The sequence below is a fragment of the Zosterops lateralis genome, assembly GCF_965231275.1.
Source record: "Zosterops lateralis genome assembly, chromosome: 5".
NCBI classification, from domain to species: Eukaryota; Metazoa; Chordata; class Aves; order Passeriformes; family Zosteropidae; genus Zosterops; species Zosterops lateralis.
Genome location: NC_139766.1, coordinates 2,000,967 through 2,014,758, shown reverse-complemented (window position 1 = coordinate 2,014,758; position 13,792 = coordinate 2,000,967). Strand labels below are relative to the sequence as shown.

The window sequence follows — 13,792 nt, the reverse complement described above, 5'->3', positions numbered from 1 at the left end:
CTGTACAACTGAGGGGACCCTGGGACATGTCACCATCAACTTTCTGTCCAATTGAGGGGACCCTGGGATGTGTCACCATTGACTTCCTGTCCAACTGAGACCACCCAGGATGTGCCACCATTGATTTCCTGTCCAACTGAGGGGCCCCTGGGACTTGCCACTATCCACTTCTTGTCCAACTGAGACCACCCAGGATGTGCCACCATCAACTTCCTATGCAACTAAGGGGACCCTGGGACATGTCACCATTGACTTCCTGTCCAGCTGAGAGTCTTTGTCATTGTGGGGACATCCCCGGGACCTGCCACCATCGACTTCCTGTCCCACTGAGACCCCCCCAGGTGATGCCACCATCGACTTCCTGTTCAACTGAGAGTCTTTGTCATTGTGGGGACACCCCTGGGACCTGCCACCATCGACTTCCCGTCCAGCTGAGACCTTCCTGGAGATGTCACCATTGACTTCCTGTCCAACCGAGGAGCCCTGGGAGATGCCACCATCAACTTCATCTCCAGCTGAGACCCCGCCAGCATCGTGGGGACCTCTGGGACCTGCCACCATTGGCTTCCTGTGCAACTGAGACCTTCCTGATATGCCACTATTGACTTCCTGTGCAACTGAGACTTTCCTGGAGATGCCACCATTGACTTCCTGTCCGACTGAGACCTTCCTGAGATGCCACCATCGACTTTCTGCCCGACTGAGACCTTCCTGAGATGCCACCATTGACTTCCTGTCAAACTGAGACGGCCCAGAATGCGCCACCATTGACTTCCTGTGCAACTGAGACCTTCCTGAGATGCCATCGACTTCCTGTGCAACTGAGACCGCCCAAGATGTGCCACCATTGACTTCCTGTCCAACTGAGACCTTCTTGGAGATGCCACCATGGATTTCCACTCCAGCTGAGATCTCCTGTCACTTGTGGGGACCATCCCAGGACCTGCCACCATCGGTTCCCTCCCAGACTGAGACCTCCCCCCATTATCCTGGGGACCCCAATCCCTGTCCCCCACCCTCTCCCAGTCCCCCTTTAACTGGAATTTTCCTCATGACCCCTCCCCATGCCCCATCCGGGATTATTTGGGATTGTCCACCTGGGGATGTCCCCTGGGGGTGTCCCCTGTCCCTCTGGGGAGGTTCATGGAGGGGCTCTGGGCTCTCACCCCATTCCCAGTGGGATTTTCCTCCTTCCCGAGGTGGGATTTTGTACTTTAACCCCTTCCCCAGGCATGTAAGATATCTTTATATTTATATATATATATATATATATATATAGGCACATAAAACCTCCTGAAAAACTGCTCCTGGTCCTTGTACCGTGATGAAAAAAAAAGGGAAAAAACAGGAAAAAACTGAGAAAAACAAAAAGACCCCAAAAAAGAGGCGCTGGCAGCAACACAAGGACATGGCTGGGGGATGCAGCCCCAACCCCAGAGCCATGGGGGACTCCTGGGGTCCGCCCCACATTCCACAGGCAAAATTCCTCCCCCCACCCCAAAAAAGAGGAAAAGAATTCCCACCCCAAAAGAGGCACAATTCCCCCAAAAAACCCACCCCAGGGTGAGGGCGAAGCAGCGGCAGCAGCGACAAGCTGAGGGGAGGGTGGGAGAGGGTCCCTCCTCCTGCTTTTGGGGGGGACCGTCCTGTAACGTTGGAGATTTTTGGGGACCCCCCCACACCCCCGGGGTGGGGTTTGGGGTCAGTCGAAGCCGGGCCAGTCGCTCTGCTCCGAGTCGTATTCCAGATCGGCCGCCACGCAGCGCACCCCGTCCAGCAGCATGGGCGTCCCGTGGTGACGGTCTGGGGACAGCAGGGGACACGGCTCAGGGGACAGCGAGGGGACATGGCTCAGGGGACAGCAGGGGACACGTGGCTTGGGGGACAGTGAGGGGACACACGGCTTGGGGACAGCAAGGGGACACACAGCTCAGGGGACAGCAAGGGGACACATGGCTCAGGAGACCTCAAGGGGACACATGGCTCAGGGGACAGCAGGGGACACATGGCTCGGGGGACATCAAGGGGACACGCAGCTCAGGGGACAGCAGGGGACACATGGCTTGGGGACAGCAGGGAACGCAGGGCTTGGAGGACAGCAGGGGACAGCTCTATTTCCCTTTTAGGGATGTGAGAACAGTCTGGGGACATCAAGGGGACACACAGCTCAGGGACAGCTCTCTGTCCCTTTTGGGAACACTGGTTTGAGGACAGCAGGGGACATACAGCTTGGGGACAGCTCTCTGTCCCTTTTGGGGAGAGTGGGAACAATGGTTTAGGGACAGCAGGGGGACATACAGCTCAGGGACAGCTCTCTGTCCTTTTTGGGAACATCGGTCTGGGGACATCAAGGGGACACACGGCTTGGGGACAGCTCTCTGTCCCTTTTGGGGAGGATGGGATCACGGGTCTGGGGACAGCAAGGGGACATGCAGCTCAAGGGACAGCAAGCAGACACATGGCTCAAGGGACAGCAAGGGGACACACAGCTCGGGGACAGCAAAGGGACACATGACTTGGGGGACAGCTCGGGGACAGCTCTCTGTCCCTTTTGGGGAGAGTGAGATCATGGGTCTGGGGACATCAAGGGGACACACAGCTCAGGGGACAGCAAAGGGACACACAGCTCAGGGGACAGCTCTCTGTTCCTTTGGGAACACTGGTCTGGGGACATCAAAGGGACACATGGCTCGGAGGACATCAAGGGGACACACAGCTCAGGGGACAGCTCTCTGTCCCTTTTGGGAACACTGGTCTGGGGACAGCAGGGGACACACAGTTTGGGGACAGCTCTGTCCTTTTTGGGAATGCCGGTCTGGGGACATCAAGGGGACACACGGCCCAGGGGACAGCTCTCTGTCCCTTTTGGGAAGGGTGGAAACAATGGTCTGGGGACAGCAAGGGACACACAGCTCGGGGACAGCTCTCTGTCCCTTTTGCGGAGAGTGGGAACAGTCTGGGGACATCAAGGGGACACACGGCTCGGGGGACATCATGGGGACACATGGCTCAGGGGACAACAAAGGGACACATGGCTCAGGGACAGCTCTCTGTCCTTTTTGGGAACACTGGTCTGGGTACGTCAAGGGGACACACAGCTTGGGGACAGCTCTCTGTCCCTTTTGGGGTGGGTGGGAACTCCCCTTTTTTTAGGGTTTTTAGGGGGTTTGTCCCATCCAAGCAATGCCGGGCCAGGGTGGGGGATGTTGTCCCTTGTTGTGTCACCGCTGTGGTCACTGCTCAGGGGTGGTGACAACCTCAGGGGTAGTAACAACCTCGGGGGGGCTGGGATATGGGGTGGGGGACACGGGGAGCAAGGGGGGTGTTGGGGTTTTGGGGAGGGTCCCAGGGATGGGGGGAGGTCCCAATGACAAAGGGGTCCCAGGGACAGGGGACATCCCAGGGACGATGGGGGCTTCCAGGGATAGAGGACCTGGTGACACCCCTCACCCCCTCTCTTCACCCCTTCCCAGCGCTCTCATCAACCCCTGGGCTGGGGAATTTTTTGAATGGAATCACCTGTTTTGGGTGATTACTCAGCAATGCCCTGGAGCTGGGACAACTGGGAAGAGTGACTGAGCCTGGTGGTGGGGAGGAGGGGACAGGAAGGGACCCCAGAACCCCCCCAAGAGCCCCCCTTACCCATGACCCGGGCCTGGATGGTGACCTTGATGTGTTGGGGGCCGTGTCCGGCCAGGAGCAGCTCCTCCATCAGCACCCCCTCCTTGCTGGCCGTGTACTCGCAGCGCACGCTGTGCCCTGGGGGGGACAGGGGACATGGAGAGGGGGCCCGAGTGCTGCCTGTGCCTGTCTGCGCCCTCCTCACCCTTCCTGAGCCCTCCTCACCCAGCCTGCACCTCCCTGTGCCCTCCTCACCCTGCCTGTGCCCTCTTCACCCTGCCTGAACCTTCCTGAACCCTCCCTGAAACTTCTCTGCCCTCCTCACCAACCCTGTACCTCCCTGTGCCCTCCTCACCCAGCCTGCAGCTTCCTGCACCCTCCTCACCCTTCCTGCACCCTCCTCACCCTTCCTGCAGCTTCCTGCACCCTCCTCACCCAGCCTGCAGCTTCCTGCACCCTCCTCACCCAGCCTGCAGCTTCCTGTGGTCTCCTCACCCTGCCCATACCTTCCTGTGGTCTCCTCACCCTGCCTGTGCCCTCCTGAACCCTCCCTGAAACTTCTCTGCCCTCTTCACCTACCCTGCAGCTTCCTGCGCCCTCCTCACCCTGCCTGTGCCCTCCTCACCCTGCCCGAGCTTCCTGTGGCCTCCTCACCCTGCCTGAGCCCTCCCTGAAACTTCCCTGCCCTGCCTGTGCCCTCATCACCCTGCCTGCACCTTCCTCTCCTGCCTGAACCCTCCTCATCCTGCCTGCACCTTCCTGAACCTTCCTCACCCTGCCTGTGCTCTCCTTGCCCTGCCTGGACCTTCCTCAAACCTCCCTGAAACTTCCTTGCCCTCCAGGACCTTCTCTGCCCTGCCTGTGCCCTCCTCTCCCTGCCTGCACCTTCCTTACCCTCCCTACCATTCCTGAACCCTCCCTGCCCTTCCCTGTCCTCCCCGAACTCTTCCCACCCTGCTGGAATATTCCCTGCCTGTCCCGTCTGCCCTCCCTTGTCCCCTCCCTGTCCTGCCCTTCCCCTCCCTGCCCTGCCTGTACTACCCCCACTCGAGGGGATTCTCCAGGGCTCTTTTCCCCTGCCCCGGAGAGACCCCGATCCCAGCTCCAGTCCCGATCCCGGCTCCAATCCCAATCCTGGGTCCAATCCTGATCCTGGCTCCAGTCCCGATCCCAGCCCCAATCCCGGCCCCAGTCCTCATCCTGGCTCCAATCCTGATCCCAGCCCCAATCCCGATCCCGGCCCCAATCCTGATCCCGGCCCCAATCCTGATCCCAGCCCCAGTCCCAGCCTCAATCCTGGTCCCAATCCCGGTCCTGATTCTGGTCTTGATCCCAGCCCCAATCCTGGCTCTGATCCCAATCCCAATTCCAGTCCCAATCCTGGTCCCGGTCCCGATTCCAGCCTCGATCCTGGCTCCTGGCTCCAATCCCAGTCCTGATTCCTGTCTTGATCCGAGGCCCAGTCCTGGCTCTGATCCTGGTCCCGATCCCAGTCCCAATCCCAGTCCCAAACCCAGTCCTGGCTCCAATCCTGGTCCCAATATCTGTCCTGACTCTGGTCTTGATCCCATCCCCAATCCTGATCCCAATCCCGATCTCAATCCCAGTCCCAGTTGGGAATCTCCAAACAAACCCTAAACCACTTTTTAGGGACGGAGCCAGTGGCGGGTGGGAAAAGCCCCGTCCCTGCCCTGTCCCCACTGCCAGGAGGTGACAGCGAGGTGGGACACAGCATCCATTGGCCGTGGGACAACTGGGATGGGACCCCAGGGACCTGCGGTGACCTCGGAGTGGCACCCATGTCCCCAAGGAAGTGCCACCAGCCCCGGGTGACACTCAGCTGTCCCTGCTCCCGGATCCCGTGGATGTGGCAGTGCCCAATTGTCCCCAAAGTGGAGGGTGGCACCTCTTGGAGCAAATCCTTGTTCCTGTCCTTGTCCCTGTCCCTGCTCACCCAGAGACTCCCCAGGAAAAGAAAATCCCAACAACAACAAAATAACGGAATTTGGGGACATTGGGGACCTAGAGAAGAAGGAACTGTTACCTCCCTGAGGGGACACCTGGGTGTGGCCTCCCCCTTCCCCACCTCTGGAAAAGGGGCTGGATCCAGGATGGGGACACTGGGGACAAGGAGGAGACACTGTACCTTCTGGCATGGGGGTGACACTGATGACGCGCAGGTTGGGGTTGGGGACAGGGAGGGGACAAATGTCCTCCTCCAGTGTGGGCACGAGGGGCAGCACGAAGGTGATCTCGTACTTGTATTGGGTCCTCAGGAATCCCACCTGGAAAAAAAAAAAAAGGGATATGGGGTGGGAGTGGGGTGACACCACAGCTGGAGTGTCACTGTCACTCATTGTCACCTCCCCTTGGGGACAAGGGACACTGGAGAATCCCCAGGAAGGTGGGGACAGAATTTGGAGAGAGGGAATCGTATCCTAAACATTCCCCCTGTTAAACCCAGGGAGGAATTTATGCCCTAAAAAAAATTCAGGAAGCAATAAACAGGAATTAATTTAGGGAATAATTTAATCGGGAAAAGACAACAAAACACGATGATTTTTTCCCCAGGAAAGATATTTTGGGAGTAACGACCCCGTGGATGTCACGGGATGGAGCAGGGAGAGGTTTTCCAGCTGTCCCTGGAAAAGGCAGGAGTGTCTCTTCCCACAGAATTCCTCCTGTCATGACAAAAACCAGAACCCTCCAGAGCCTCGGGAAAAGCCATTTTGGGAAGGGAGAGAGCTGGGAATGATCCCTGAGGGAGAATCCAGAGGGTGGAATTGCCCAAAATCCCCCAACGGGCTGGGATCATCCCAAACAGCTGGAAAAGGATCCAGGGAATGCTCAGAGTCCCTGAAGGGGAAAACTCCAGGAGAGCTGGAGAGGGACTGGGGCCAAGGGCTGCAGGGACAGGACACAGGGAATGGATCCCACTGGGAAAGGGGAGATTTCTGTGGGATCTTGGGCAGGAATTGCTGGGAATGGAATTCCCACATTTGCTGGGGCTGCCCCTGGATCCCTGGGAATGTCCAAGGCCAGGCTGGATCCACCGGGGACAGTGGGAGTTGTCCCTGCCCATGGATGGGGTGGGAATGGGATGGGATTTAAAACCCTTCCCACACAAATGTTCCAGGATTCTGGAGCCCCTCTGCTCTGGGAGAGCTGGGAATGTTCCCCTGGAGAAGGGAAAAGTGCAGGGAATGCTCCGAGTCCCTGAAGGGGAAAACTCCAGGAGAGCTGGAGAGGGACTGGGGCCAAGGGCTGCAGGGACAGGACACAGGGAATGGATCCCACTGGGAAAAGGGAGATTTCTGGTGGATTTTGGGCAGAAATTCCTGGCTGGGCTGGAATTCCCAGATTTCCTCTGGCTGCCCCTGGATCCCTGGGAATGTCCAAGGAACCTGGACGAGCTCCAATCTCATTTCCCCCCCAAAAAAAAACCTGGGAAAAAACCCAAAAAATCTGAGATTTATCCCTTTTAAAACCCCCCTAAAAAACCCGCTCAGCACTGGGAGAAAAACAACCCCCAGAGTCCCCTCCCTCCCCGTGTCCCCCGTGTCCCCATGTCCCCGTGGGTGGCACTGCCACCTCCTCATCCCCAAGAATCACGTGCAGGGGGGGAAAAACAACAACAGCCTCCCCCGGATTTGGGATCAGAGCCTCACACGAGGCTGTGACTCAGCGCTGGTGGCAGCTGCAGGTGCCACACGTTGTTGGTGGCACCGTTGGTGGCACCGTGGGGTGGCTCCTGCTGGTGTCACCCACCCCCTGTTTGGAGGCAGCAGCACCCACGGGAATGTGGTTGGGATAACTGGGAATGGTGGCCTCAATGTCACCAAAACGGGGCAGAGGGGACAGTGCCACCTGTCCCCAGTGTCCCCAAAGCCACTCGAATGTGACAACAAATTTGGGGGGACAATCCGGCCCTCAGGAGGGAATTCTGGGCTGGGAACGCCTCAAAATTTGGGAATTTTCAGTGAGTTGGGAGCTCTGGAGTCCCCAGGGGAAGGTGACATCCCGCTGTTGTCCCCTACCTTGACCAGGAAGTGGCCGTCCTTGTCCTGTGTCACCATCACAGCCGAGTCGTGCAGCTGCTCCTGGAAATGGACGTGTGTCCCCTCCTGGGGGTGGTGGCCCCGTGTCCCCTCCCGGGGGTGGCCCTGTGTCCCCTCGCTGGAGAAGCGCACTCTTGTCCCCTTCAGCTTGCTGCCTGCGGGTGTGACAAAGTGACAAAGCCCCGCCCTGGTCACAGCCGTGTCCCCCTCACCCTCCAGGGGAGGTGGCATCGCGTTGGGGACACCACGGGAGGAGCGTGGTGGCATCAGGAGGGGATTCCTTGTCACCCCCTCCCTGTGTGCCAGGTGACCTGTGGGGACAGCCAGCTCCTCTCCGAGGAGGGACCGGCCACCAGCCCATGCCCAGAGGGTCCCCAAGTGTCCCCACGTGTCCCCAGGGTCAGCAAACTCCAATCCCTCCTATGATGTCCTTAGGACAAGTGACACAGGGCAGAAGGACACAGGTGACAAGTGACCACAGCCACCACCCCTCTGGGCAAGGCCCTGCCACCAGCCCATGCCCAGAGGGTCCCTGAGTGTCCCCAAGTGTCCCCAGGGTCAGCAAACTCCACTTAGGACAAGTGACACAGGGACAGAGGGACAGAGGTGACCACAGCCACCTCCTCTCCCAGCAGGGACCGGCCACCAGCCCATGCCCAGAGTGTCCCCAAGTGTCCCCAAGCTCAGCAGACTCCGCTCCCTCCTCGGGGCCAGGCGGTGACACGGGGGAGGGGGGAAGGTGACACCAGCAAGGTGACAAGGCCAGCAGGACAGGCCACTACCTTTGGGGACAGCGCTGTCCCCACGGAGGCCCAAAATCCCGTGGGATTTTCCACGTGGAAAACCGCCCTTCCCTCCTCCTCCTCCTCCTCCTCCTCCTCCTCCCGGGGCCGGGCCCCGCTCCCAGCTGGCAGCAGATTGTCACCAGCCGAGCACATTGTCGCCTCCCCTTGTCGCCTGAAGAAAAGGCTCTTTGTGCTGGGGCAGCGCCGGGAATCCCCGCAATTAACGAGCCGGGCTTTAATGAGCCGCGATTTAATGAGGGTCCCGCCATTGTTCGGTCCCCAAGGCCGCTCCTCGGGGCGGGGGGACAGCGAGGGGACACGGTGACAGCGAGGGGACACGGTGACAGCGAGGGGACACTCCTGGATGGCGCCGTGGCGTGATCCCAAAGATCCCAGATCCCAAAAATTCCCCCAATCCCAGTCTGGGAATCCCAATCCCCCAATAATCCCAAAGATATGCCTTTGTCGCCTTTGGTGGCACTTGGGGACAATATTCGGCCACCCCCCCCCCCCATCCCCTGCGGGGCTCTGGAATGAGCGGGAGGAAAGGGAAAATTCCCGGGAAAATTCCCGCCGGGAATCGGGAGGTCCCAGCCCGGGGACTTCGGGTGGCCTCGGGAGGGGACAGAGGGGACATGAAGGGGTGGCAGCAGGATCGGGGATTTGTGGGATGGGGATTTATGGGATCAAGGAATCCCCTGGATCTGGGATTTGTGGGATTTGGGATTTGTGGGAGCAGGGAATCCCTTGGATGTGGGATTTGTGGGATCAGAGCCTGTTGGACCATTGGGGTCACCGTGTCCTCCCCAAAAAACTCCAGGAAAATCCCTCAAATCCCTGGATAGGGGGAGAGAGATCCCAAAAACTCCCTCAAATCCCTGGATGGGGAAAGAGGGACCCCAAAAAAAATCTGGGAAAATCCTTTAAATCCCTGGATAGGGGGAGAGAGTCCCCCAAAATTCCGGGAAAAATCCCAAATCTGTGGATAAGGAAAGAGGGACCCACAAAATTCCGGGGAAAAAAACCAAATCCCTGGATAGAGGCAGAGGGACTCCAAAAACTCCCTCAAATCCCTGGATAGGGAAAGAGGGACCCAAAAAAATCGGGGAAAATCCTTCAAACCCCTGGATATGGGTAGAGAGACCCCAAAAACTCCCTCAAATCCCTGGATGGGGAAAGAGGGACCCCAAAAACTCCCAGAAAATCCTTGGATAGGGACAGAAGGAGCCCAAAAACTCCCAAAAAATCCTTGGATAGGGACAGAAGGAGCCCAAAACTCCCAGAAAATCCTTGGATAGGGACAGAAGGAGCCCAAAAACTCCCTCAAATCCCTGGATAGGGACAGAAGGAGCCCAAAAACTCCCAGAAAATCCCTGGATAGGGACAGAAAGACCCAAAAAAATCAGGGAAAAATCCCTCAAATCCCTGGATCTGGGTAGAGAGACCTCAAAAAAACCCCAAAAGACCCAGAAAAAACCCCAAATCCGTGTCCAGGCCCCTCACCTTTGCCGGCCGTCGCCATCTGTCGTTGTCCCCTGGCGGTGTCGTTGTTGTCGCTGTCCCCAAGTTCAGCGGCCGGGGGGCATCGTCCGGAAATTCTGCGGGAATTTAAGGGGAATTCCATCATCCCGGAAATCTCCAGGCAAAGCGGGAATTTTGGGAATTCCCCCTCCGCGTGTGCCTCAGTTTCCCCCAACGGTTTTGTTTGTTTTTTTCTTTTTTCCTTCCTCAATAAAAACGGCTGCGAGGTTTGGGATATTTTTTTTTTTTTTTTTTTTTTATTCCCAGCGCAGATGATTCCCCCCCCCCAAAAAAAAAAACCAAACAAAAATAACTTGGAGTTTTTCTGAAAAATCGCTTTTCTCGGGGATGAACGGGAAATTGGGGATGTGGCATTTGCAAAAATAAAAATAAAATAAAAATATTAATAAAAAAAGAAATAAAGATAAAATAAAAATAAAAAATAAATAAAAATAAAATAAAAATAAAATAATAATAATAATAATTAAAAATAAAAATAACTAAAAATAAAATAAAAATAAAATAAAAAATAATAAAGATAATAAAATAAAATAAAAATAAAATAAAAATAAAAATTAAATATAATAAAAATATTTTTTTTAAAAAATAAAATAAAAATTAGATAAAAATAAAATAAATAAAAATAAATCCTCTGGATGGAATTGGAGGGTCAAACCTCCTCCTCTTCTTCACCCCCACAGAAAGGACTGACCGGGACAGGGAATTGGGGAAGTGAAAAAAAAAAAAAAAAAACCACCAAAACGAAAGGCCGGCAAAATCCGTGGGGGGAAAAAACCGCCCAAAAAAATAACAATTAAAAAAAATTAATTTGGGAAAAAACGCGATAAAAACAAACCGAGCTGGAAGGAGGCGGGGGGAGGAAAAATCCAGGGATTTTGGGGCCACTCTGGACGAGGGAAAAGCCACCAAAGCTCAGCTCGGGGGTGACAACAGGAGGGGACCCCATGAGGGGACACCGTGAGGGGACATCCCCTCTGTGCCCCCCCCGCCCCTCCCGCCTTTCTCCCGAGCTCCCCCAGGCCCGATTTACCTCCGCCCCTCCTCAGGGGTCCCCCGGTCCCCTCTGCTGCCCTCCCTGGTGTCCCCAATGTCCCCCGGTGTCCCCCCGGTCTCGCCCCCGGTGTCGCTCACCCGCCGCTCCCGCCGCCCGCTTCCCGCTGTGGGGACGCGCCCCCGAGCTCCCATTGGCTGCCGCGCTCCTCATCCCGCGCTGCCGTTGGTCGGCGCGCACGCCGGTCACGCCTCCAGGCCACGCCCCCTCGCGCGGAGCGTAACGGGCGTTGCTAAGGGGCGGGACTGTTGTTAGGGGGAGGGGCTAAGGGGGCAGCCAATGGGAGAGTGAGAGCACTGCGGGGCGCCCCCTTGTGGGCGGCGGGGGTGGTGCGGGGGATGTTGTCATGGGAACGGGAGGGGGCGGAGCTAAGGGGCTTTCCCTTCCCTTCCCTTCCCTTCCCTTCCCTTCCCTTCCCTTCCCTTCCCTTCCCTTCCCTTCCCTTCCCTTCCCTTCCCTTCCCTTCCCTTCCCTTCCCTTCCCTTCCCTTCCCTTCCCTTCCCTTCCCTTCCCTTCCCTTCCCTTCCCTCTCAATTCCATCTCATCTCACTTCCATACCATCCATTTAATCAATTTCATTCATCCATTTTACCCTAATTCTGTTACATCCCATCCCAATTCCATCAGATCCTTCTAATCCCAAATTATGTCAGTTCCTTCCCATTCTATCCCGTTTCAATTCTGTCCCATCACATCCAATTTCTTCTTTATTTAATTTCTTCTCATCCCATCCCATCCTGATTCCACTCATCCATCCCTTCCCAAATTGTTTTATCCCATCCCATCCCAATTCCACCTGTCCATCTCATCCCAATTTCTTCCCATCCCACCCAATCCTATTCCATCCATCTCATCCTATCTTATCCCAGTCTGATCCCATCCCTCCTCATCCCATCTCAACTCAGCTCCATCCCATCCCATCCCATCCCAAATCATTCCAATTCCTTCCTATTCCATTCCATCCCATCCCAATCCCATCCCATTCCCTCCCCATCTCATTTTCTCTCATCCTGTCCCATTCCAGTTCCATCCCATCTGTTTCATCCCAATTCCTTCCCACCCCATCCTATTCCATCCCATTGCATTTCCTCCCCATCTCATTTTATCCCATCCCATTTCATCCCGATCCCATCTCATCCCAAGTCTGTTCCATCCATCCCATCCCATCCCATCCCAATCCCATCCCAATCTCAATCCAAACCCAAACCCAATCCCAACCCTAATCCCAGCCCCAGCCCCAACCCAAACCCAAACCCATTCAATCCCAATCCCAACTGCAATCCCCAATTCCAATCCCAACCCCAACCCCAACCCATCCAAACCCACACCCAATCTCAAACCCAAACTCATCTAATCCCAATACCAATCCCAATCCAAACCCAATCCCAGCCCAAACCCAAACCCAAACCCAAACCCATTCAATCTCAATCCCAATCCCCATCCCACACCAACCCCAACCCCAACCCCAACCCTTCCAATCCCAACCCCAAGCCCAATGCCAACCCCAAACACAAATCCATCCAATCCCAATCTCAGTCCACCCCACTCCCTGGTCACCGCCCAGCCTGGGGACATCCAGCCCTGTCCTGCCTTGTCCCCAATCCCGCCCTCCGTGTCCCTTCTCTCGGGGACAGGGGACGGGGAACGGCCACATCCCATCGGGACACGCCAAATTCCCATCCAGTTCCCATCCTGAGAGCACCGGGATTGTCCCTCGGGAACGCCGGGGGGACAGTGGGGTCAGGGGACACGTGAGGGACAGCGGGGACACGTGAGGGACAGAGGGGACACGTGAGGGACAGAGGGGACACGTGAGGGACAGAGGGGACAATGTCACACCCCCCAGGGAGCTGCTCCAGCTGCTGGAACGATTAAAAACTTGGGATCCACATTCCAAGAAATGTGGGATCCACATTCCCAGGGATCCCCAGAGCCCCCGGCCGTGTCCTTGTCACCGCCACGGTGACATCGCACCCGCCTTGTCCCCAAGGGAGGGGACACCACGGCCCCGGCTTGTCCCCCCTCCATTCCCACATCGGCCGGAAATCCCAATTTTTCCCTAAAAAAGCCACTCTGGAACAGTGACGGTCCCCAGGGCCACCCCTGGGCGTGTCCCCGTGGCTGGGGGTGTCACCTGGGGGTGGGGGGGACACACGGGGGATGTCGCTGTCACCTCCCAGCGCGGGGCGGGCGCGGATTTGCTCCGGGATGAACAAAAACAAGGGGATTTGGGACGGGATTAAATCCCGGCGGCCACCGCGCTGTCCCCAGGGTGTCGCCACGGCACCCCCACAATGTCCCCAGGGTGTCCCTACAGTGTCCCCACACTGCCATCCCCACCCTGCTGTCCCCACAGTGTCCCCCATCCCCACCCTGATGTCCCCATGGTGTCCCCACAGTGTCCCCACCCTGATGTCCCCATGCTGATGTCCCCCATCCCCACGCTGATGTCCCTAAGGTGTCCCCACTCTGATGTCCCCACAATGTTTCCCCACCATGTCCCCATCCTGATGTCCCCACAGTGTCCCCACTCTGCCATCCCCACGCTGATGTCCCCATGGCATTCCCATGGTGTCCCCACCGCGCTGTCCCCAGGGCGTCCCCACGGCACCCCCACAATGTCCCCAAGGTGTCCCCACGGTGTCCCCACAGTGTCGCCGCCGCTGTCCCCACAGTGTCCCCATGGTGTCCCACAATATTCCTACAGTGCCCCCAGTGTCCCCATCACTGTCCCC

The 13,792-nt window shown here is 57.0% G+C and overlaps 1 protein-coding gene across 4 annotated transcripts; it reads right to left on the bottom strand.

Annotated features, from left to right (window-relative positions):
- Window positions 1–341: 341 nt before the first annotated feature.
- ADISSP (adipose secreted signaling protein) lies at window positions 342–11,168 on the bottom strand. 4 transcript variants are annotated; one of them, XM_083861464.1, is made up of 7 exons: window positions 11,138–11,168; window positions 9,968–10,062; window positions 7,659–7,834; window positions 5,768–5,906; window positions 3,643–3,759; window positions 829–1,803; window positions 342–707 (listed from the first exon to the last, which is right to left on the bottom strand). In XM_083861464.1, exons 2-6 carry the CDS (start codon window positions 9,984–9,986, stop codon window positions 1,703–1,705), a joined length of 552 nt encoding a protein of 183 aa, XP_083717590.1. In that variant the 5' UTR covers window positions 9,987–10,062; window positions 11,138–11,168; the 3' UTR covers window positions 342–707; window positions 829–1,702. The 4 variants fall into 4 exon arrangements, with proteins under 4 accessions (XP_083717590.1, XP_083717593.1, XP_083717592.1 ...); XM_083861467.1 differs by lacking the exon at window positions 11,138–11,168 and adding an exon at window positions 11,037–11,129 and having other exon boundaries at window positions 407–707; XM_083861466.1 differs by having other exon boundaries at window positions 706–790; window positions 871–1,803.
- Window positions 11,169–13,792: the final 2,624 nt, after the last annotated feature.